Source organism: Molothrus ater, chromosome 6 (genome assembly GCF_012460135.2).
Source record: "Molothrus ater isolate BHLD 08-10-18 breed brown headed cowbird chromosome 6, BPBGC_Mater_1.1, whole genome shotgun sequence".
NCBI lineage: Eukaryota > Metazoa > Chordata > Aves > Passeriformes > Icteridae > Molothrus > Molothrus ater.
Window position 1 is genome coordinate 24,812,792 of NC_050483.2, and position 22,253 is coordinate 24,835,044.

Below are 22,253 nucleotides of genomic sequence, written 5' to 3' on the forward strand. Positions count from 1 at the left end.
AGTCTCTGGATTGTGGGAATGATGTGATGGTTCACTCACTCCAGTTACACCCACTCCAGACAGAGGCATTATGTCTCCATGGGCACTCAGCAGCTTTTGTGCTGGCACCCAAGCACACATGGCAATGCACTGGGGTGAAACTGGTAACCTGCAGCCAGAGCTGAATGCAGAATATTTCTTTCAGGAGCTCAAACATATGTTAAAGGAGCGTGAGCACATGTTAAGCTTAAACCAGCAACCAAACTGTTTTTTCATTAGAGCTGGGTTCAGGTAGTCACAATCTTTTAAAGATCTCCAGATATCACAGAAAACAGATTTCTCTAAATAAAGTAGATTCTTAAACAAAAACCAAACTTCGTAAATGTGGTTTTTTCATCCTTTTTCAATGTAACAGTACAAGATCCATTGACTGGAAGAATTTACCCACTTCCCTGATCAATTGAGTCTAATATTTAGAGGGAAAAAAAAAAACAAACCCAACTCTCAAGATGCTAGGAACAAAATACTGCAACAACAGTAACATTCTCAAGCTATAAAAACACTAAACCAAACACAGAGTCTCAATTTGCATTTCCCAAAGTGAGCCCTAACTTTAACATATTGTACTAGCAATTAAATCTTGGAGGTTTGTTCTTTGGCTTTTGTAGGGGTGAGTGGGAGGCACTGGGTCTTTTACAAAATTACACTTTCCAGTACTAGATACACATGAACAGCTGGCTCAGCCAAAGAGGATGAATTCACATAACTAACTAGAATTATCCCACTTCTGTATCCAAGAGATACAGGGGAAACCTTTCCCCTTTTTAGGGGAAAACGAACTAATAAAAAAAGACCAACCCACTCAAAAAACCCAGAACACATCACTACCACGCACAAATCTCCAGAGAATTTGGGAAGATGGGGAAAGAAGAAGGAAACCAACAAGAGTTTTGGCTTTGAACTTCTGCACAGGACAGAACCTTTATTATTTTGATTATACCTTTACAGTAAAATTTGGGTTTTGGAAAGGTAAAAACAGTAGAGGTCAACAACATTGCCTGTTCCTTAGAATCTTAAATAGATGAACTGGTATTCATTAGGTGAATGTCTAACTCCAAAAATGAGGTCTCATTTACTAAGAAATAAAGTTATAGCTTAATATTATAAATCTGTTCTTTCAACTGTAACAATATTCCAATATACTCATTTAACAATCCCATATCCTAAGACCCTCTCACAACTCACAGAAATACCTTATTTTTAGCATTATTTGCAAAATAGATGTAATATTTTTTATAAAGAATACTTACTTCTTTTTGGATGCCAACTAGAAAAATACATTCATCTTTCATAATACAAGATCCAAAAATATAAAGCTACCTAAACTTTTTAGAGTAGGTATATACTACTGAATATTACACACTTTGGGCAAAACTTGAAACCAGTAGTAGGTTACTGAGAGAGAGAGCATAACAGGAGACAAAACATAGCCTTAGAAAAATTCTCTCACTACACAAGTATCAGATAGATAGAAAGAGGATAGATTCCCCATAATATAGCAAAGAAACGTATCGCAATAGTTTAATAATCCAAAACATTAATAAGGAACATGCATTGGTCTTCAGTGTGTTCAAAATAGAGAAGATATAGAATTACATATGCCCATACTAGTGCAAGACCATTTTCTGTAAAAATTGCTCTAGAATTCCACCCAGTTTCAAACTAGATTATTTTCTCCTAGAATATTATCCTAGAGGGTGAGCAAACTGACACAAGAACCCTCACTTTACAGCTCATTCATAAGTTCATAAACAGCCTTGAAAAAAACCTATTCCTCAGAATCAGGTTGGTTTTTGTGATCCAAAATGATCAGTCCAGAGGAGACCAGATTGATGCAATTGTGCAATCATACTGGTAATCAAAGTAGTGGTTCAAATTGTTCACAAACAGCTGAAATCAAGGCAGGCAGCCAGGCTGAGACTACACATGTTTATGAAATGTTAACTGGGCATTTCACTCAGTTCTGAGGAGAATTAACAGCCTCATGTACCGACCTTATGATTTAATTGCCTGCTATAATACTCTGATAGTTTAGCAGTTCAAGATATCATCATTGTTAACACACTGATATATTGATTCAATTTCACTCCTGACCTGGATTTACTGCATTCCTCATTCTTATTTAGTACTTCAGACTGTAGCTATATGTAAAAGCAAGACTTACTTGACTTCTTTTTTTAGTCCATTAGGAACAAGCAGGAACTGCCTCCTTTTTCAGCTTCCAAACAGGACTGATAACTACAAGCCTGAAAGATTGATTGTGCTGCTTTTGGCTGGGGTAGAGTTAATTTTCTTTGCAGCAGCTGGTATGGGACTATGTTCTTGATTTGTGCTGAATACAGTGATGATAATATAGAGATGCTTTTATTATTGCTGAGCAGGGATTACACAGAAAAGCCAAAGTACTTTCTGGTTTTCATACTGCCACAGTGGTGAAGGGACTGGGAGTGCATGGGAGGTTAAGAAGACACAGCCAGGACAGGTGACCCCAGCAGACCAAAGGGATATTCCAGACCATATGGCATCATGCTCAGCATATAAAATGCAGGCAAGAAGAAGGAAGTGGGGGATGTTTGGAGTTATGATGTTTGTCTACCCAAGGCCCTGCTCTCCTGGGGATGGGTGAGCATCTGTCTGCCCCTGGGAAGCAGTAAATTAATTCCTTTTTTGCTTCGCTAGCATGCACAGCTTTTGTTTTCCCTATTAAACTTTCTTTATCTCAACCCATGAGTTTTCTAACTCTTATGCTTCTGATTCCCTCTGCAAGCCCACTAATGGGTGAGTGAGCAGCTGTGTGGGCCTTGGCTGCTGACTTGGGTTAAACCACAACACCTATTTAAGAACAATTGCCTGCATCTTAATGTATTTCCCCCCTTAATAAAAAATACATAGTAAAAGAACATATATTCTTTTACACCATTTCATATATCTCTAACCAGTATAAAAACAGTGACAAATGTCTGCCACTTCAGCCAGGTAATAAGATACACAGTACAAACCTCTATTGCTAGAAAAAACCACATTCATGAGTAATTGACCAAGATGCTTCTTCTGACAGAGGCTTCCCGTTACCTTTCACACTGAAGTATCTTTTCATTTGGAGTTCACACTTTTTTTTCAGCTACTGTCCCCAGGCAAATGGTAAAACTACTGTTGCACCATCCTATGGGCAAAGGCCCTCAGGGAAAACCAGCTGGCTACTCACACACTTCCCAATATCATTGTATTAACAAGATCCACTGATAAAAGGTTTCCCACACTTAAGTTATGAGAACCTTTCTTCTGCAGTCCACCAGGCACTTGGAGGCTATTTATGCTGCCCTTAACAGCATATGCTGTGCACACATACAACACTTAGTGACAGAATGATTTGCAGGGCATGGAGTAGGCTAGAAAAAAGGGATGCTGAGCTGTCAAAAAACCTCTCATTAAATCATATGAAAATAGTGGAGAGGAAAGGATAGGACATAGGGAGAAGTGGAATAAAAACAATTTAAATAGCTTTCATGCTGTTTGTAGAAGACAATGTAACATAGCTGCTGAATGGAAGATGCCTGTTGTCAGCAACAAGCATACACCAACAGGAATAGAGATGGGTGGGGGCTGAGAGAGGGAGAAAGGGGTACACACAGACACTGTTTATTAATCACATTTCAGATTGTCAATTTCCCCCAGAGAACTAAAATAAAGCAGGAGTAAGCCAATATAGCCAATGGAGAATTTAAAGAAGAGCTCCAGCTTTACTAAAACAATGATGATAAATTTAATAGAAACACATTAGAACTTTTGATGGATATCAAAGTGTTTTATAATCTAACAAATACTAAGCCAGACTTTCCGCACAAGACTGAGCTGACACTACAGGTCATTTCTTTTGCAGAAACAAGAACTGGTTTGGCCAACAGAAGAGCATGGCTGCAAGGAATCATGCCTTAGAGACAGATGATACTGAAACGTTGCTCTTCAGCCTCAGGGCATTTACAGAAGTAGCTCAGGAAATGCTTTTACAGATGAGAGGACACGCCAGGTACATAAAGTCCCAGTTCCAAAGAACAGACAGCCTCACTGCTAATTTCTTTTTCTGCTTTTTAAGAAACCTGCCTTTCTGTTTAAGGTTATCTGACAAGTCCAATCATCTTTTTGAGGACTCAAAAAGAACAAAAAAAAGAGAGAAATTGACAAGTTATGTATCAGGCAAAGTGTTGTATTATTTATACATTACGATCACAATTTCTGATTCAATTTTCAAGTATCTTCCACCTATAAAAGCCCAAAGGCTTACAGTTTGCTTTTTCACCATCCTCATCTATAAAGAGGAACAATAATTTCTGTTTCATACACAAATAATACTGTGGTTCAAGGAAGGCCAAACTACTTGACTAGAGCCACAGACGAAGTCAACAGTAGAGTTAAGAATATGCTGAGTTGGAAGGGACACAAAGATTATCAAAGTCCAACTCCTGGCCCTGCACAGGACAACACCAAGAATCACACCATGTGCCTGAGAGCACTGTTCAGACACTTCTTGAACTCCATCAGGCTTGGTGCTGGGACCAGTTCTCTGGGGAGCCTGTTCCAGTGCCCAGCCATGGTCTGGGGGAAGCACCTTTTCCATACCCAATGCAAACACCCCTGACTCAGTGTCTGCCCCTCCTCTTCCTCTCACAATGAAATTGCAGCCTGTGATGACATCTTCCCTCAGTCTTCTCTTCTCCAAGCTGAAGGAACCAAGAGACCTCAGCCTCCCTCATATGGCTTCCCTCCAGGCCCTTCATCATTCTCATGGCCCTCCGTTGGGTGCTCTCTAATAGTTAAATGTCTTTCTTACACTGTGGTGCCCAAACTGCACACAGGACTTGTGCCAGAACAGAGTGGGGCAATCCTCTCCCTCGCCTGGTTGGTGATGCTGTCCCTGATGCACCCCAGGGCATTGTTGGCCCTCCTGGCTGCCAGGCCACACTGCTGGGATAGATTACAGCCGTCCCTTTCCCAGTCTCTTGCTTTTCTTACATGACCACAAGAACTGCAGAGGTCAATCCAGGCTGACTGGCAATTAGACAAAAAAAAAGCAGATCATTTAAAGAGGTCCTCTGTAGAAGGATTTGACTGTGGGACATTATGAGGCAGCACACTGAAGAGAGTGGTTTGACTCAGGAAAGTAGAGGAGGGCTTAGCAGATACCACAGCTTTGCATCTGCCAGCTTCACAGAACTTCAAGACACTGGTCTGGTAGACTACGTACACACGTACTTACCTAGATATGTAGTACACGACACTAAGGCACACAGGCAACTTTGTTAAGTTACTTTACACCAGAAAAGGCAACAGAATTTAGCAAAAAGCTTGATACTGAAAGGAAATTGAACTGCTATTAACTGCCTCATTTTCCAGGGTCATTTCTTTGAGGTTCTTTGGATATGGGCAGTTGGGAGACAGACACACTAAATATTACTTGCAATAAGAAAATGCAAAACAGAACAGATAAAGTTTGCAGCATTTAAATATTGGTATGGCAATTGTTGCAGCAGACATTTGGCCCAACAATAATTGGAAAAGTGCCACCCATTCATCAAAACTGGATCTATTTACAGACATATACCTTTTTGAAATTAAACATCTGTATCATAGACTTCAACTGAAGGTCTCATTGCAGATGAGATGCCTGAAAAGACATGTTTCTCTGGCATCTGCTGGTTTCAATAAACTGTCATATTCTTATAAGTTAATACACCGACATGAAGTTAACAGTTTAATTAATTTCAGACATTTCAAATGGATGGTAGTACCTAAACCAAAACACAACTGTACTTGGTTTTAGTTCGATCCATACAGATCTAGGTCAAATGCTGGTCTCAAAACTCAATCCTGAATGAGCAATCCACAAACTCCCAGATTCCTTGGATTGGACATTCTCAAACTGTGGATAAGGAGTCCTAAAGCTTCCTACACATGCATGCAATATAGATTTATCCTGCAGAAGACATAAAACAGCAAAGACTACATGCCTCCATGGAGGCAGATTATAAGGCTCACACAAGATACTAGGTTCTAAACTCCTGCAAATCATCTGATTTACAGTAACTATCTCTGTGTATTCTTTACCCACAGCAAGCGTAAAACAATTTGAATTAAGAACACCACAGTTATTTGGAAAGGAAATTTCCCAAGATCTGTTATATACTGCGGAGCTGCTAAGACCCATTGCTTTTAATAAAACTTTACTCCACAAGGCCCAGTCTGCAACAAAGAAGGAACATCTCTGCTGGGTCTGAAAACTACAGAAGAGGTAGCAGACGGTTCAGGCACAAGACTCTGGCTTATTGCAAAACTGATCATAGTACGTTGGCTGATAAAATCTTCATGTTTAGTACTTAAAGGCCATGGAAGAAAGCACTGGTTTGTAAACTCCCAACAGGGACTATCACTGTTAATCAGTGGCATAGCTTTGCAACTAGACCATACCACCTTGAAATGAACTTCAGTATATGCAGCACTACTTAATAAGGCCAAAACAAACTACAGCCATGCCCCAGTATCAACAAGGGGCATGACACTCCTCAATGCATAGTTTTTAGCAGTTTGACAGAGTAAAACTACTTTTCCCACAAAAATTAGTGTAATAAATGGGAGATATATGCAGCAAATAATATACTGAGATATCCTAATGGAGAATGTCACAGAAGATTTAATCACCACCAGATTTCATTGCTACCACTTTTCTTGATTAATTCAATGGAAAAGGACAGAAACGTGAAGTGATTATATCAATTAACACTGCACTGTATTAAATGATCAGCAACAGAACTCTGAAGTGGAGAATAAAGAAGCAACAGATACAGCAAGGTGTGGCTGTACTTGAGTAACTAAATCTAGTTCTCTCACTGCAATCACACTTCCATTTAACATTCAAGATCACACAAAACCTACATGAAAGTAGCTCAGATGTGTGGCAGCACAGATAAGTCATGGTGAATTTCTTGCAAAGAAGGAAGCAGTTCATACCATTTAGAGCAGTGTGCTCCTCTGCAGAGCCCACTGCCCTTCACCAGCTGCTGATGGCAAACCAGCCCTATACAGCCTGCTCTGTGAAGTGCTAAATGCACCAGCACTCCGGATGCTAATTGCTACTGCTCCTGTGCCTCCCTTTCAAATGAGGGGATAAAAAAAAAAGTATGTCACAAGGATCATAGAGATACTAAAGATGAAGGGAGAATAAAAACCCCCGTGAATTTGGCAGATGGATCACGATGTCAAGAGGTAGAGTATCGTTAGGGCATAAACAGCCTTCCTGCGGCAGAGTGTGGGAGCTTCCCCTGTGGCAGCGCACGGCAGCTCGGGGAGAGGAGCGAATAGCTTTGAGCCCTTTCTGCGGGCGGCGGCGCCGTGCGAGCGCTGCCCAGAGCGCGGGCTCGGGCATGGCCGGGCCTGCAGCGCCCCCGCGCGGCCGCTCCTCGCGGCGGGCACCGCGCAGCAGCGCCGCCCTGGGAACGCAACCTCGCCGCCGAGCTTTCGAAAAGCCCCTTGTGGCATCTAATGCCATGCACGGGATCCGGCAGGAGCTGTACTTCTGACTCATTTACTCTGCTAACTTAGTTAAATACAAAAAAAAAAAAAGTTAAACTTAACAGCAGCAAAACAATCTGATTCAGGTGACACACGGATACTAGCCTCTGTCTTGGTATTTCTCTTGCCTCAAACACTGCCAGGCTGCCAAACTGCACTTGGGACCAACGTCTGCTATTCCATACCAGTTGTTACCCACATAGATACCTACTCTATTTAGTTATGCACATGATGACATGTAAAATTGTCCCATTATTTGTAGAAGGCTGTTATGCAGCACTGTTTAAAAATATGACAATCCATGAAGGGAAAACTTTTATCTTATTGCAATATGTACATAGAACAGTGCTTCCAATTCCCCTCCTTTCAGAAGGGCAGTAGATACGCTGTGCAAGATGGGAAATGAAGTTACTATGATGCCATCTGGGGAAAAAATGGTTTAGTGCTAGACAGAGAGACTCTGGAGAACCTTCCATCCCTTATGCACTCATTACCAGAAGGCAAGCAGACATGGTCTCCAATTCATAGATCCCAGGAAACAAGACTGCAGTAGTCACAACAACATGGTTTTACGTATTGCAAAGCATCTGATTTAACTAGGAAAGTGCTGTCAGAAGAAACAAGAAATCTGAAGAGCAGCAAAGATAAGATAGTACTCTGAATGGTATTTAAGTCAAAGGACGTCAGAGTTTCTTTTTCCATGAGGTATTTGCAATGATGCCTGCAACTATATGTTCTTTACAGTGATTCTGGTAGGTCTGTGTTGGTAGACAGCAGCTTCTAAGGAACACTTCTGTTACTCAACTCCACCAATATCCAAAGTCAGCTATAAATTCAGCATAATCCTGATTGCTCTCCTTCAGGACAAATTTTCCACTTCTTCTGCCATGCAGACTCTAGTTTCAGTTGTGCTCTCACCATCCCTCCTATTTTGCTACTCTGGAGATCATTGTAAATTCAAAAGGTACATACTGAGCTCAGACTTGATCTACTGTATCACTGCTTAATCAAATCATCTCAACTGCTACAGTTCTTTTTTTTTCCTCACACCAGCAAAGTGGGTATATCCAGACCACATACTTCTCCCAAACCATCCCATAAATCACAGAAGTAGAATATTAACGCCGACACATTTCATTGTCATTCAAACCAGCAGAGTTGCAGGCAGAAGAACTTACTTTCATTTTAAAAAGTTAGTTTGAAAAATACTGAGCCACATTGAAAAAACCTCTTTTGATTATACAAGTAAAAGCCACAGTCCAAAATCTAAGCCTATTCCTGATAAACTGATGAGACAAGATGTGTTTTACATTCCAGGATATAGTCTCCAGGCTCATGTAATCATCAGCTTCAGCTAGTGACCAGAATTCTTACTTCAATGAACTGTCATTACATGCTGACTTGGGATTGCTTACAAAGTAAGGAGGGGGAGGGAATATTAATATTATATCCTCCAAGAATTTATAGAATAATCACAATATTCTCCACATTTATTTCCTTCTGGCTTTATAAGAGCTGCAAAAGAAACCTACCTTTCACTTACCTCTATATACTGTAATTATCAACACAAGGTATGTGAAATGGAACAGAACAAGAAATTACAACTTAAGAAAACTTTAACAGAATGCTCAACAAGAAGGGATGGGAGCAGCAACTTCCTAAAACCATCTACTTTGCTCATATTCCCTTTAAGAATGGCTGTCAGTATAAATGCTGTATCAGCATCTTTTTCTCTTAAAGGAAAAATATAAAACACATTTATGTTTCCCAAAGACAAGTCATGGTATTTTAACACTAAGTTGCTAATAAGAATCTCAGCACTCTCTGGGTCATTTAAGCCATCCACAGTGATTATGAGTGATTGTGTTTTAGAAGCAAATGAACTGAAGACAAAGCTCAGGATGTATTATCACTTCCAGCAATGTTAGCAGCTTCTATTCAAAAGAAAGCAACACCTATTTTGCTGCATATATTCAATGCCTGTGACTTTTGCACAGTGGGGAAAAAAATCTGTTCCCTGTATAAATCCAGGGCATGTCTTTGCAAACAAGGTTTTTAATTAAAATTGGCATCTTTGAGCCTCCTGCTGATGGACAGCATTTCATTGCCTCCTCCTCAGATGGCTAAACTGGCTTCCAAGAGAGACCGTGAAAAGAAACAAAATCACTAGAATACCTAACTTTGACAAGTCTCTGCTGGGGACAATTTCAATAGCAGGATGCTGCAGAGAGAGGTAAAGAGAGAAAAGAGGACTGCTTAGGAAGTCTCCCCTAATGAAGACACAAAACATCACAAATAAGACATTAGAGGAAGCATTTTATTCCTAAGCCCGACGACAGGATGATCAAGCAGGACAATTTTAATCAGAAGCCATATTGTTAAAGAGAATGCAGAACTGTGTCTGCACCTCAGTGGGTAAAGCCTTCCTTTGAATGCAAAAGAAGGCTTAGTGGCTGGCTCTGGCTGGGAGGTTGGCTAAACTGTCACCTCTGACAAAGCTTTACCCCTCTCAGAAAACAGGCAGATACCGGTTCAAGGCAGACAGATAAATCAGACTTCTTGGCCAGAACATTTTCTTCAATTGATTGCAAAGAGTTTACATTGAGTGCCAGCACTGTACCTTCGGGAGGCTCTTCCCGCAGATGAGGAGGCAATTCTTCACTTGTAGGCTCAGTTTCATCATCCACCATCTGTGTTTCTAAGCTAGGGCCCTGCAGAACAGAATAGCAAGAGGAGGTAAATTGCAGAAAGTTCAGACAGGAACCACAAAAATGGTTACAGGACTAGAGAATATGCCAGCCAGTAAGGACAGAAAGAGCTCATTTTAGCTGATGAGAAAGAAATAGCTGGGAGATTTGTTTGCAGTTGCAACACAGAAAGGAGAAACTTAAAAAAAACACATAAAAAAGAAAAAAAAAAAAGACTTTTCACAACAGCACATGATGTTACAAGGGTCTGAATTTCTTAACTGCCTGAAAACCAGTGAAGCACAATTTCTAAATTACTATTTCCAAAACACATAATGCAGTAACACATTAAAATTTCCATTTATCAAGGATAGCAGCAGACCCACCATCAACTGGAATTTTTGGGAAAAAAACCTTCTCTTTGTTTTACCAAGACTAGATTCTGAAATGTCATTTGTTTCAAAGGAAAACAAAGCAAACTGGTTTGCAGTCTTCTAACCTATGCAGGTCCGTTGACTGTGGAGTTTTCCCCTACAAGCTCAATACATCCATTTATGCCTCCATGTGTAATATGCCAAACTAACCATTCCTGAAAATCTACTGGGCTACCCTCCCAGGCTTTGCATTTCCATGTTCCAACCTTCTTGATCCTGTGAAGAGCCTGCAATGTTACTGCTGGAAGGACATGAGCAGAGTTTAAAAGATTTGCAGCTGAACTAACTTTACACACACAATATTTTCATTACACGTGGAGCTATAAAAGTGTAGTTGCTTTTTCAGTTTCAAACTATCACAGGAAAAAAAAACCACACCATCTTCTTCCACTCAACTTACCTTTTTTTTTTTAAGTTACAGAAGAGTAAACACTAGGCATAGCTGGAGGGCTCCCCTAAAAAAAGCCTAATTCTTTGCAATGCTAGTACAGTGAAGAGTAAAATGACAAACTTAGCAGTCATTAGGAAATGAAGCTTTTGTGCACTTTGAAAACATGACTGGGTTTGTAGTCTGAACTATCTGAAAATGTGTACTAACATACACAGCTGGAATGTTACAGAAGTACAGCTGGTACATCAACAGCTTGCAAAATGTTATTATTGTAAGTCACGAAGAAAAGGAGCTCATGGTCCTAAAGCTGCAGCATTTAGTTTCATTCTTTCCAAACCCTGTGACTGAGAGGTTACCTCAACAGCATTGGCTACTTTCTCTGTTTCCTCAACTTGCACATCATGAAAAGTAACAATTGTCAAATTCCATCCTTTGTGCAAGTAGCTCACATTTTCATCCATTCCCCATTATTTTGTTTTCATGTCCATTTGGTTGAAAAAGTACCACCTTACTTTTCAGATGTTTTACAGCAGGGAAAAAGAGACCACCAGGTGAAGTGTACAGGCCTACTGCAATGGGGCCAGGGTCAGAACCTGGATTTCTGCCATCCATGACTATGCAAGTTTTACCTAGGCTATTTACCAATTTCTCCTTGCTTAAAAACACACAATATCAAGTGCCCAGCTTTGGTCAGTGAAGAGTTCAAACATTAAGTCATGCCTTATAGTAGCCATCACAGAAAGGAAAGAAAGTGTTTACCACATGGTACAGATGGGAAAGTAGTAAGTTGCCTTAGTTGAATCTTGATGTTGATTACTGGCTCCTGGGATTATTTTTTTTTTTAATTGGACTATCTCCTCACTTCAACTAAATAATGTGGTCCAGACTTTAAGAACATGTAAATAATTCTGGGTAAGAGCAACAAGTTGAATATAAAGTATGTATTTGAGTAAGTTTCCACACCAACCGGCAATATGTGAATTGACACTTCTTTCCTATTCATCAGTGCCACAGAGAGAAAAGAAAAGGAGGAGAGGGAAGGAGAGGCTACAGCAGTATACCAGATCAGAAGATTTATTTTTCATATAAAACTTATGGACATGTAAGATATGAGGCACCAATGTGTGCCTTGGAAACATTCTAAACCACAACTATCGAACTCCTAAACTAGAAGAGGTCTTGAATATGAATCCTGTGCCTGTACTTTCTGGTTTACAGCAATAAAATTACTTTAATTTGTTAAAACAAGTAAGACCTATCTGCACATACTAGCTATATGCTGCTCAAGGAGACAATCCGACTTCCAGGGACTGTGGAAAAGCCAGCAAGAAAAGCTTTGTCTTCCCTTCTTCAGAATGGTCAGTATTTTCAATTTCCTAAGAGACAAACCTGCTCAGCAGCTTCTTCTAATGACAGCCCATGATAATTGATGCTCCTTTGGGTTACAGTTGTTGCCATCTACATAAATACAAAGAGGATGCAAAATGCTACCCAAAGTGAGTGGTGGCATTATGGTTTTTTCTTCCTCACATATGAGCTACTACTGCTTGTGTTCACTAGCAATACAATGCTCCAGTATGGTGGATATCACTGACAACACTTACTCCAAAACTAAGATTTATCTTAGTTGAAGGTCAGCCTTGTACCTAAGCTAGTATTAACCAATTCAGCTGTGAGAAAAAAAGAGCTCATTACAGACCACCATGGCTGAGACACTGTTTGCCATCACCAGTTTTCCTCCAATTCAAAACTTTCAGCAGTTCCTACTGGAATACTACAATACTACAAGACTACTGCTTCTACAGAGCATGCTGACTATCTAACAGAAATGACCAGAATTTCTGAGGATTTTTTTTTTTCACTATTCAAAACCACTTAATCATAACACAGCATATTTTAACTGTATTTAGCATACATTTCCTGTATGGTTTTGAGAATTCTTCCCAAACAAAAAACTACTTACAATTTTTTTTTCCTCAATTTAATGTTAAAAAGGAAAATAGTCTAAAGTGAAGCATGGACATGTCAGGTAATCCCCAATTTTAATTTTTTCAAGAACTCTTTTGCAAGAAACTTTTCAATCTTAAGATTTCCTGGTTGCTAAAATAAAGTTAGAAATGTTTTCTACAGAGTAACTCCAGTTCTCAGTTCACTGATATCTTATCACAATATATGATTGTGTATGACCGATCACATTTATGATACAGGGAGCTTCTAAAAGTAGTCTTGTAAATATCAGTTTATCAGACTTCAGCATGTCTGTCTAATCACTGAGGCCAGTGAATAAGTGTGCATGGTACTGAGATTCACTAATGAAAATGTGCAATAGTTAACAGTAGATGAAGCTCTGGGTTCTCATATACATATCCATAAGTAATATTTAAGGCTCAAACACTGACAGGCGTCATTGACAAGATTACAAATTCTCTTTACAATAGCTTTTTTTTTTCTTGTGTTAGCATGTCCATTGCTTTTTTAGTTACATCTGCTGAGTTTAATTCACTGGACCTGCAGCAAGCTTGGTAATCAACATTTACCATATCTACAGTTCTGGCAGCACAGTCATCTATAGCAATCAAAAAAAAAAAATCCAGGTAATTATCTTCTGAGAAGGTTTGTAACTATGCTAAGGTTGAGTCCAATAACTTTGTCTCAACCTTTCTGTTTACACTATCATTTCAAGAATGAGGCACCAGTTACATCTCCTTTTTTCATTCTTAAGGATCCATGACAGACAAGTAGGGGAATGGGATGCTCACAACTGTGGAAGTTATTGGCTTGCAGGTTCAATAATAATCCTCTGGAGCTGTAGTGGTGGCAGAAGGACACAGATTGCTTCTGCTTTGATACTCCCTCAGGAGCATCTGGGATGCAGGAAGGTGTATCAACAGTTCAGGAACATCAGCAGATATTACTGTACAATATTCTTTCGATTATTTAGGGCTTGTAATAGCCTCTTAAATTGGGAATGAGCTTCTATTCCTCACTGGAGCCACTGGAGAAGCACAAACATTAATAGGTATTATTACAGAAAGTTAGGTTATGGCACAGAGCCTAAGAATATATAGCTAAGAAAAACATCTTAGCTCTTCAAAGACAGTCCCTGCCCTCAACAAGCAGGCACTTCATACAATTCCTTGATGAGTACTTGACTAGGAGCACCATTAAGGCTTAGTGGCAATTTTTCTGTCATATTTTAACACTCTCTCCAAGCTGAAAAAGTAAACTCAAGCAGAGGCAACGCCCACCCTTCCAAAATGAAGTTAAAGATGTGAGATTTCAAGGTAGCTCACTCTGCTCTGCCAACAGTTTCAATGAACTCTTAAGGAAGCTGGAAAGCTTTGTATGAACTCAGCAAATCATCAATCCTAAAGGAATTCTCACAGAAACTGAGAAACGTACAATCCCTTGTTCTGATCACACTGCGTGACTACTGACCGTACAATGCAGTTTAACCCAAATGCTATGGACTGCTGTGACCAGGCAAATTATTGTTTGTGGATTTATAATGTGTTTCATAGAAGGCTATGTATTTATGGACAGAGAGGGCTGCCAGTACTGAACTAAACAAGTGTGACAAATTGCATACAAGCATTTCAGAGTATACCTCACGCTCTTCCACAGGATACAATATTTTGAGAATAATCCTGACCAGAAGTTCAGCTAAATACTCAGATTTTCAGTATATTTAAAGGCTGTACAATTCAAAAGTGCTGTAGTAAATGCATGCATGACAGAAAGTAAGTTCCTATCCAGTCAGGGTCAGCATTTTCCACAAGGTACAGAGTTACGTTTATGACACTGAAACCAAGAGCTCTGTTTATCACCACATTTATACTAACAAGTGATACCAGCATGCTCAATCAGACAAGGAGCCATACTACCTCAATCTCAGCAAAGTAATAAATACTCAAAATACCCACACAGTACAGGAACAATCCCAACACCAGGCAATCAGTGTCAGCTCATTTTGCTCATAAGTCAATACCAACATGAGACTGTCACTGCAAATGCCCCAATATGGCTCTGCTTTCTAAAGAGTCATCTTGAAGCAACCAAAAATCCTACCTGCACCATCACCACTTTTAGGCCTTTTAGACTACTTTTGTACTTGGCATTATATTAATTATGGTATATAATCTTAAACTGAAGTCTGTCAATTGACTGCTCACTGAGTCAGGAATTCATTAATGAGCAGCAAAATACAAAACTACAAAACGAAGTCCAAGAAAGGCAACTGTGAGGGAGGGCAATCAAATAAATATATACATATACATCCTGTGAAAAATTATTAACTAAATTGAACAAGTTTGGGACAAATAACTTCAAATTTCCTTCAGAGAACTGTTGTCATTATATACAAAGGCTCCACATTTTTGTCTCCTCAGTGTAAGAGTTTCATACCTCCTTGATGTCTCTCATAGGCAGCTCCTCCAAGCACTGACTCTTTCTTCTTCTCACAGTAACCAACTGACTCCAGTTCCCCTCAACCAACCAATCCACTCTTTTATAACACTCTTCTTCTTATTGGCTACAGCTGTGGCCTGTTAAAGTCAGGCTTGCTCCTAATCTTTAATAATTAACCCAGCTGCAACTCTTTAGGGGGTAAAATTACTTTCTATACTACCTTTATTTACTTATATTCTGTCCCCCTACAGAGAACCACGTATCTTAAAACTCTGCTCCTTCTCACCATTCCTACTCTACTCACTAAAGACAATTTTTTTTTTTTTAAATCCCCTACCATAAGCAGAACCAGAAGGAAATACGTCATGTAAATACTCTTCTCCATTATACCCAAACTTATAAGCAATCTTCTCCCCCTTTCAGAACAGAAGCTGGAGGAATCTAAAGCTCATAGTCATGGATTCTGCAGCAGTTTACTGTCTCAGCTGACACTACACTTGGGAAATAATTCTAAAATCTGCAGCTTTAGCTACTACTTTCCCTGTGCATTTTCAAGTGAAAATGGTATTTACTTCCCGATCTAAACCTTCATATTCCCATTCTTGCTTCTTAACACTTTATTCCAGTTTCTCCTTTCTGAAAATATTCTTCATTTATATTCTGGACTTGAGCCTAGAATCTTACTTCTTACACTGTAAGAAACTGCCTCATTCCTCCTAAAGCCTCTCCTTAAGAGCCCAGAAAGTCAGACTTGCTTCTTTCTATGCAAATCCTCAACTGCCAGCATAAATCACATGTCCTCTGTCCTGCCTAACAGTGACTTTCAGACCTGGTATTCTATGTAGGCACAAGTCCAATAAAGCAATTAAGCAGAGGAAAATTCGTGGCAGCCTAGGCTTCATACCTCTACATCTGTGATTTCACTTGTAAGCTTCCCAGCCTTTTTTATACAGTATCAAATATATGTCAATCGATAATCATAAAGGTTAGATGCACCCTTAAAGAATGACAAGATGCAGTGTTTCTTTCTGTGTGAAGAAACAAGTGAAGTAATCCCCAAACACAGGACAGTTTGTTAAGTGCTTTGGGATGCTCAAGTATCCCAGTAAAAGCATTGGCTATTTGTGTATCAGGTTTAAATCCACAAGACTAAAACCCACAGTTTCCTGCACATTAGCGTACTTTAACACCACAAAATCAAAACCCCAGCCCTTCTCACCCCAACTTCACTTTCTCCAAATGCATGAGAGATGATACATGCTATGACTGGGCCGAATGTTCACAGATGCCAAAGGGTTTGTCATATCCAGTAACAATGAACCTGACCTTCATCAGGCTTTCCTAAAATGACATCATTAATGACACTGTTAATTTGGGATCTCTCCTCTATCCAGTCACTGTTATAAAGTTTCTCAGAACTTATATTGGATATTTCATGTTTAAACAAATTAAATTGTTCCATTTTCCATATCTGAAAATGGCTTGTGGCTCACAATGCCCTTTCTGCTTTTTACAAAATTACATAAGGTCTCAATTCCTACAGAAAAAAAAAAAAGGAAGCTATTGTTTAAAGAAAAATAAAAATTAAACAATAAACCACTGGGTAGGTAGTTCAACATGATGACAACCTTCTCCAGGGAGCTGAGGACCTACAGGTACTTCACCTGAAGCACATAACCACCCAACCATCTCCTTATTCTCTGCTGCTCAGACACTGGGAACAAGTTTACAACTATCACTGTACTTTTGTCAGCCAGTTTGCAGCTGTAGCTTTTACTTCAGCAATGAATTTTCAGCACTTCAAGGAATTAAGACTTTAATTTAAAGTTTTCTAAATGCAATAGAAACATTCCATTGAATCTGCCATCATTATTGATTGCACAGCCACACCTTTGGGATTTCCAATGTCAGCTGGATTTTTCATGCAGTGGGAATAAAATTGATGAGCAACCATAATTTTTTTTTTCTTTCCTCTATGTTTAAGAAAGCCTCTTTTAATTTTGCAAAACAAAGTTCACTTATAATGAGAGCTCCTGTGCCAGGTTTCAGCCCAAGGGGAATTTGAGTTGCAGTTATAAATCCCCTGGAACACTAAAGGAAAGTACAGAAATAGAAGTGCTGAGGATGACAGTAGTGTAAAATTGTAGCACTTTCTTCAAAGTACGCTGTAACAAAGAATAGAAAAGTTGCTTAGATTACTTGCTCTTTTCTGAGTTTGGACAAACACATTAGGGAGGCTACAATTTTAACACTTAATTTCGTCTTGACAACAGGACTGGTAGAGAGAGGCAATGAGAGAAAGATTTAATGTTGCAAATGCCAAGTCAAGATTGAGTTCTATTCTCAGCAGAACAGTCAAATCCTATTTTTACAGCAATAAAACAACTTTGTACTGTCAGTAATCCAAATTAGGGTTTATTTGGCATAAATAAATTTTCAAGAGTACTAATGACACCACAGTCTATTCTCCATTCATCAAGCCAGTAAACTGATGGTTTACACTTTCCATGTTCATATTTTGTACAGGATAGATAGTACCATTTATACAACAAACAGCCAATACAGTCTGCTCAGTGGTAGACAAAACAGTTCTGGATTTTGAATTAATTATTGTATTGAATTTTGTCTCAATCGATCATTTATTTTCCATCTGGATTTCACCTACTAAATCAATGTTAGCACAGAAAGAATATAAGAGTGGTTTTCAAAATCTAAACCAAGCAAATCACATTTCATTTGATCATGTACTGACCTGGCCCAAAGAGAATAACTAACATACTATAGTATATTATACTATAACATATTATAACATACTATAAATGTACTTTTCCAGCTTGGTCCTTGACAGACGGATTTAGTGATTAATGCCAGTTTTAGTCTGCCTGAATAAATGAGATAATGCACTCTACAGAAAGAATATTCTCCATTTTCCTAACAAGAGGTGGAAGTATCACTTTAGGGAGCTACAGACAGCATGAGAAATTTGTCTGAAAAATGAGAAGTCCTTTGCCTAATAATTTAGGCATATATGACAAAGGTCATTAAGATCTTCTCAACCATGCTAGACATTTATAATGTAGTAACCTTTTCACCATCCTCAGTAGGGTCACAATAAAAAAACAACAACAACAAAAAAACCTCATGGAAAGATGCATTAAGCAGAATTCTATAACTGTGGTTTCATATGACTCAATTTCCATGCATTTACTTCCTTAAAGGTGCACTACTACTGGTTTAGCTTTAACAAGCTGAAATTTAAGTAATTTTCGACAGCTTTTACAGCTAGAACATCAGAATTTTTACTATAAGACTTGAATTCAAAGTACATAAGCATATATACAGCTTGAAAAATATGACCATTCTCTCCCAAAAGAGTCACGAGAGACATCACTGCAAGACTTTGAAACACAAGTCATCTTGCAAAAAATCTTAATTTCCTTTTTAAAAATTTGACTAAAAAAAAAGCTGCAAATCCATCTGAAGTTAAAAAGTTGTTTCAAAACATTCAAAAGTAATTTTAGATGCTAGAATTTGAGAATAAATATAAAATATTTTATTCAGGACAGAACTCACTCCTGGTCCTTATTTCATTAGGTATTTCAAAATGCATTTTCTGCATTTGGTAATTAGCTAGGAGATTGCATTATGATTTATTTATCACACAACTTTTAAATTTATCTTGTTGATGGCTAGGTAGTTAAATATTTCCTTCCTTACAAATGAGTTTTGAACTCACATCAGAGCTTTTCAAGATTAGTATTGCCTGTCATTCTATGCAGTTGTTGTAGTGCTTTAAAGAAGAAACATTTCAGATAAAATATTTACTAACTCTACAGAACAAAAGCTACATCTTCTGGTACTTTTAAGCCCTGCAATTTCACACCTAGCCTGCACAGTCAAAATTCGACTGCTAGAAGCACTGCCAGCAGTAACACCCCCTTTATTTCAGGCTCCATAGAGAGCTCCTTTTCTCCCAAACTCACTCCAAGAAGTAAGAAAGGTCACAACTTGCTGCGTACCAGATTCCAACCAGAGTTACTACACTCAGCAACCAAACACCCATCAGATGGAAAAAACACTTGATCATTATGAACACAAGCAACACACAAGTAAGAATTAATTCAGGAAGCAATAACTTTTGGTAACTGCTGCCTTCTACTTTGAAGATCTGTGAAGTGCAAAGGTTCTCCCTCCGAAATGTTTTTAGAATGAATCAAAGGCCAAGTAATGCAGTAGACCTTGAGCAGCTCTGCAGACATATTAAGACTAAGATTTACCAGCACAAGCCACTTCTGTGACGCCTGCTAATGTTCAATCAGAACATTATTTTGAAGAAACTTAAGAGCTCTACTATTTGTCCCATCTGTGCAAGAATATACCTTTGCCCAGAACTTCTAAGGTATGCAACCCTTTCCCATCTCTCTGAAATTCAGCTGAAATTTGAAAAAGAAAACCACTACAAGGTTTGTAAGACAGTTCAGCAATAAAGAAAAACAGATGCGACCAATCACAGGCAAATATTTCAATCAAAATTATCGACAGAATATGTACTCCATATTCTATGCACCTTTATGTAACTTTTACTCTATCACTTACATTCATGCTCCTCCTCATTTCTAGACCACATTTAGGACTACATGCTAGGAAAACAAAATATTATCATATACTCCACAGAAAGCAATAACTCTTGTCTCCTATTCTTATAAGCTGCTCCTTTCCCAAGCACTTTTCATTTCAACTATAAAGAGGCCTGATAAACAAGATTGGACACACGTAAAAAAAAAAAGATTACATATATATCATTTTGACAGAACAACCCACGACATCCTTAAGGAACAGAGCTGTCTGTAAACACAAGCAAGAAAAATATTTACTTGAGCTTTCCATAAATTTGATATTGCATCTTCAAAATAATCTTGCCTTATTCAGATCTCTAAAATTTATCTGTCAACACTCACTATCACAGGCAGTCAGAAAAAGAGAACTATAGGCAGTAAGTTCACATTCTTTCTCTTAAATATAGCTTTGAGTTTCTCAAAGTAAAATGTCACATTTATGACACTTGTCATATCCCAAACTATGTGACTTAACTGTGAGCCCATGCCAAAGCACCATAAGCTCTCATTCTACTTTGAACAATCCTTTCAATAAAGAGGGGACCAGCTACTTAAATCACATTCTGAGCTTACTTTCACAAACAAGAACTTTAATATGACCCGCCACTCTCAATGCCTTTCATGTCTGATTTTGGATTTAGGTTAGCCCAGTGACAGCAGCAGTGTTAGAAGCAGTCACCACAGCAGAACCATACCAGGAACTATCCTAATGCCTCATTGACCCATTGAAGATACAGCATGAAGAGGTTCTGTTAGCAAGGGCACAAGAACCTTCTCCAGCGCTGCCTAAGACTTGAGAAATCCAGCATTTAGCCACAAGAGATGAATACTGGAAAGATACTGTGTTGTGGGACAGAAATTAGCATCCAAATCCCTGCCTATCTCCCCACTGCCCTAATTAATGGAACTGCCCTCCCCACAGGACAGACACCTTACCCAGGCTCCTAATGCAGCCTGAAAAGGTGTGTTTCCTTGCCATCAGGAAAATCTGCCCTTGAAGGAAAGCAAACTTTATTGACATAATCAAAAGGTATCACTTGTTACTACATACAGAAAAGGTCCACTTCCTGACACAATCTGAGCTGCTTGCCTCTCACTCCTGTCCTATAAAGCAGGACGAGGGACTTTAACCAGTTTTGTACTTTGCATAGCCTGGAAGAGCACAGAGAAACCATCCTTCAGCACAGACACAACTCAAAAGACATGGGAGCAGAAAAAAGTACACATAAAGACTATCCTGAATCCAGTCCAGCTTCAACACCAAGTTTTAAAGCATTGCTTTGCCATACTACTTACTTCACTCTACCTTTTCAACAGATACTTACTAAATTATTGTTTTAAAAATAAACTACATGAGGCTTCAGTTTCCTCAGCAATGATCAGCATTAGTAATGGATCCTGAAAGGATCACTTCTACAGCAGAAGAACATCCCCTGATGTTACCACTTACTGTCCCTTTGCCTGCTTCTTCCCTTCCCTAAGCAGGCAGACCATTTTGATACTAGCATTAACCTGTTTTCTTTTGGCTGCTCTGCCTTCTCAGCAACATGCTAACCAGCATCAATGAGCTCACCACCAAAACCAGTGCTGCCAGAAACACACAAACTCAAATCTATTTCCCAGGATATAACAATAACTAGAGGAGAAACTGACACGACGACTTTTGAAAAGCTTAGTTTTGATGTCTTCCTGCAATGACCAAATCTTTAAACTTATTTGTTTTAAAGTCACACTGAAGTACTCATGAGCAGGCCCATAAAAGGGATTCAGATTCAAGTGATTCAACCACACAGACACCTCCTCCTTCCCTTCACTTCTCCTTTCCTCACCCTTTTAAAGGGGTGAAAATACTGCACATTTCAATGGGTTCCACTTGTTAAATGAAAAGACAATTATCCCCACCCTCAGCTTAAGAATTTAAATAATGCATCTGCAATGATCTTACCCAGAAGAAACTTGAAGCAACTCCTACAGGGAAAAGTGGCACACATGGAAAGAAATGTGCCCTGAAAGAAATTACCCACTCTGAGAAAAAAAGTGAACCCTTTTATACTGAAAAGCTCTATACAGTGCTTATACCTGGAAAATGATTGGTTAAAAACAAACAGATAACTTT

The 22,253-nt window shown here is 38.9% G+C and overlaps 1 protein-coding gene across 1 annotated transcript in view; it reads right to left on the reverse strand.

Annotated features, from left to right (window-relative positions):
- The window catches only part of LOC118686840 (transmembrane protein 263-like), a 200,920-nt gene that overhangs the window by 177,008 nt on the left and 1,659 nt on the right, over nt 1–22,253 (reverse strand). The window contains exon 2 of the mRNA XM_036383263.1: nt 10,223–10,313. Within this exon, the coding sequence (XP_036239156.1) occupies nt 10,223–10,313 (91 nt within the window). The remainder of the gene's footprint in view (nt 1–10,222; nt 10,314–22,253) is intronic.